This window comes from Cyprinodon variegatus, unplaced genomic scaffold, assembly GCF_000732505.1.
Source record: "Cyprinodon variegatus isolate N-32 unplaced genomic scaffold, C_variegatus-1.0 Scaffold2953, whole genome shotgun sequence".
NCBI classification, from domain to species: domain Eukaryota; kingdom Metazoa; phylum Chordata; class Actinopteri; order Cyprinodontiformes; family Cyprinodontidae; genus Cyprinodon; species Cyprinodon variegatus.
In genome coordinates, this window is record NW_015153406.1 from 2,141 (window position 1) to 5,785 (window position 3,645).

The 3,645-nt window shown below is 33.1% G+C and overlaps 1 protein-coding gene across 1 annotated transcript; it reads right to left on the bottom strand.

Annotated features, from left to right (window-relative positions):
• Positions 1–767: 767 nt before the first annotated feature.
• LOC107081111 (C-type lectin domain family 4 member C-like) lies at positions 768–3,134 on the bottom strand. Its single transcript, XM_015369324.1, has 4 exons — positions 3,018–3,134; positions 2,857–2,907; positions 2,236–2,363; positions 768–893 (listed from the first exon to the last, which is right to left on the bottom strand). The coding sequence occupies exons 1-4, from the start codon at positions 3,070–3,072 to the stop codon at positions 768–770; spliced, it is 360 nt and encodes a 119-aa protein (XP_015224810.1). The 5' UTR covers positions 3,073–3,134.
• Positions 3,135–3,645: the final 511 nt, after the last annotated feature.

A 3,645-nucleotide genomic window follows, 5' to 3' on the forward strand; every position in this document is an offset into this window, starting at 1 on the left:
TGACTGCTGGAGATAGGCACCAGCACCCCTCGCGACCCCAATTGGGACAAGCGTGTAAGATAATGGATGTGGTTTTCTTTACTTGGATTCCTTTATTTAAATAAAGCGAAAAGCAATGTTTAACATCTTTTACACAAGATTTTTTTTTTATTATTTGATTTACTTATTAAAAAGAAATCTCTTGGAACAATTCAAAATCATTACATCTCAGAGTTGCGTGTTAAGTGTGAATGACACCAGTATGTGAAATATTATTTTTCTCGCAGATCCAGTGTTTTAATTCACGAAACTGCTGATCAATATATGCTTTGGACCCAGCCTCAGCCATTGTACTTACTTCAAGTTTCCAGGACCTGCAAAGAATCAACATATCACCATCAGCCAAAGCCAGAAAACATAAGAATGTGCTTTAAAAAAAAAAAATTAAGTTTTTCTAGGATGTTGATTGTTTGTGTTCAACACCTTACTGTAGTTTTGAGGCAGTGTCAGATTTCTATAATACAAATGTCTTTTGTTCCTTTGAATGCCATTATTAATTATTCTAATGATTCTAATAGATCAAATGGGTAGCAGTTTGAAAAAAATTAGCTCTAGATATAAATAATACATTTGGCACATTTAGAATCATAGTAATCCAATCCAGATTTATTTATTTAACAACAAAGATTCAAAGTGAGTAAATGTAATCATTGAAATAATAAGATAACGTCACACAAGTCAGTTAAACATAACTTTGATCAAAATATCAACAAAAAATCTGAATCTGCTCACACATATTGTGGTTCTGATCCATCCACCCATTTCCATTTTGCTTTCGCTCCCCATCCCCCTGTGCTGACTGATTGAAGACCAATCCAGGAATCTCCATGTAACTTCATCCTTCTGAGAATATCCTACATGAATTGTAAAAAGCGAATATTTATTTATTTCCTTTTTGTCAAAATGATGATTACATTATTGGAAATATCTAATATGTAAAGCAAATAAAAAATTGCTCTAATGTTTAGAAGATAAAAATGGTTTCTATATTAAGAGGTAAAAGAAAAACTTTTATAATGAATTTTTTGTAGACAGTAAAAATAATAAAACTGAGAGTCATAAGTATTTCATTAAGAGACAAAACTAGAAAATTTAGAATATATGTTTTTGACAAATTAAATTACTAAATATTAGCAGACACTGGACCTAGACTGGCAGCTAAACATCTCTATAAAACCACTACACTGTAAACATTAACATGAAACAGATTTAATTAAAATAGTTCAATCATTTGCAAACAAAAAATTCTGTATCTATAAATATTATACACAGGGAAATTATTAAAAACTTATTGATCTTATATCTTAACCCTAAAGGTCACATATGTAATGAGCACTTTAATTATGTAATTTTTCCAGATTGCATGAAGACATGAAAAAGTTACCCCTTAATCAGCAAATAGAGATAAACACTGAATGGAAAAATGTTAACCCATCTGTCCTAAATACTCAAGAAAGTATTCAAAATATTTTATCAGACCCTGAGTGGTTGATCTTTAAAGATTCCAAATGAGGAGCACTAAATCACACATGCTGTTATTTTTTTTAACTTACAACAGGTGGGCATATTATTAGACTGTTAGGACGTGCAAACCGGTTTGGTTCTGCCCTGTTGAAATGAGCAGATTACCTGTGATACCGGTAGTTTGATAATAGCTGGAAAGGAAAGATAAAGTTCTAAACTATGATCCTAATGATTGCTTTAAAAATAATGAAGTTAAAACTAGAAACCTTAGTATTATTGTTACCTATTAAAGTTCTAAACTCAAGTACTCCAGACCACTAGAGGGAGTACCATAAAGAACAAAGTATGTCGGAATAGACCCTCACCATACAAATAGGAAATCAAGCTGCAATGCAGGAAAAAGACTGGAGATGTTTGTTTTCCTTAATTTCCAACACATAGTCCCATTGCATTACAGCATAACAGCATAGTTCTATGTTCTTTTTTCAACTCCTTCTATTGGTCTGGAGCACCGTGTGGTTGCAGCTTGGTTATTTGCATTTGTTTTGCTGATTTTAGGTTTTCGCTTCTATTTCCGAGATTGTAGCGTTTGTTGCGTTTTTGTAGGCTCTTATGAATTATCATTTTCGTTTATTGAAAAAAACGATCAATCTCACCTCAGTTAACAATAACACTTCTTTTAATCTTTGATTTAACTCACACTTTAACACAATAATCTTTCAACGATCAAACCTGTTTTTCTTTGCTGTTTATTATCACCAGATCTCCTCCTCTCCTCTGACAGTCTTTCCTGCTTTCTGTCCAGTTTTTCTTCTCAGTGGATGTATAGAAAAGACGTGACGTACGAATCTCCTGCCAGTCTGCAAGAAGGGACTCATTGTTAATATCAATAGATCATACACTATATACTCAATATCAATAAATACTTCCTTAAATAGAAAGTAACACTAATGATTAAAAAAAAAGATTAAGATAAATGTTAAGCTCTGCCATTCTGGTTACTTACTTCACATCTTTTCCAATCTTGTTTTGTAAACAATAAAAAAATGTAAATTCCTTTGTTTTCCAAAAATTGGGAAATGTACTCTCTGGATTTAACCCATCCCCTTGGGGAGCAGTGGGCTGCCATTGTGCGGCGTACTTGCAACCTTCTCAAAGCACAGGCACACTGCTCTAACCATTAGGCCAACACTCCCCCTTTCAACCTGATTAATAGATCCACATAAAAGCACAAATTAAATGTAATCTCCTGCCAGCCTCCAAGAAGTGACTAATCATCTGTTTGGTTAGTATGTTAAATGATTAATATTATTTCATAACACTCTAATTATATAACTGTGATCATTTTCTCACCTGAGGGGTTCTCAAAACAGGTTTTTTGAGGTTCCTCAATATCTGAAAGACCTACAGTAAAAAAAAAAAACATCAAAGGCGGGAAAAATAAGTTTCAAATTGTGTTTTTCTTAACAGGATACAGAAAATCATAGAATAAGATCAGAATTCAGCTTTCTTACAGGTTTTGAGTCGAACCCCGATGTCCACTAACCCCACTACACTCAGCAGAGCCATCGTTATGATGATTAAGCTGTAGGGTTTTGTTTGAACAGCTGGAGGACGACATCTGGTGTCTGCTCCTTTAAATGATCAAATAGACACAGTTAGCTTATAGTGTTTTACTTATGTAAAAAAAGTCCTTGTTAAGCATTTACACATTACAGTTTTAATAGTAAACAAAACAATTCTTATTTACAGTGCACAAAAGATTGAAATGTAAATAAGTCTTTTTTTTTTTTTTATAAGTACATTTTTGTCCTTGAATTGAGGAGTTAAGTGAGACACTTTGCTAATGGAACGATAAATTTATATTAAAACAAAACAATTGCATTTTCTTATTTTATCCTCTTACTTTCAGATGCTGGAGAAGGTTCCCAGTCATCCTGGTCAAAGTCATTCCAAAAAAAGTAAAATAAAAAAACAATCTACTGGACTTTGTTTCAAAGTTTGAAGATGTTTCGCTTCCCATCCAGGAAGCTTTTAAAATTCAAAAGCTATCCCTTCCGGTTATTAACGCAACCTGACCGCTTTACAAGGGGAACAAAAGACCTCGTCTATTCAGCCAGGCCAACAATTCCCTTTAACAAC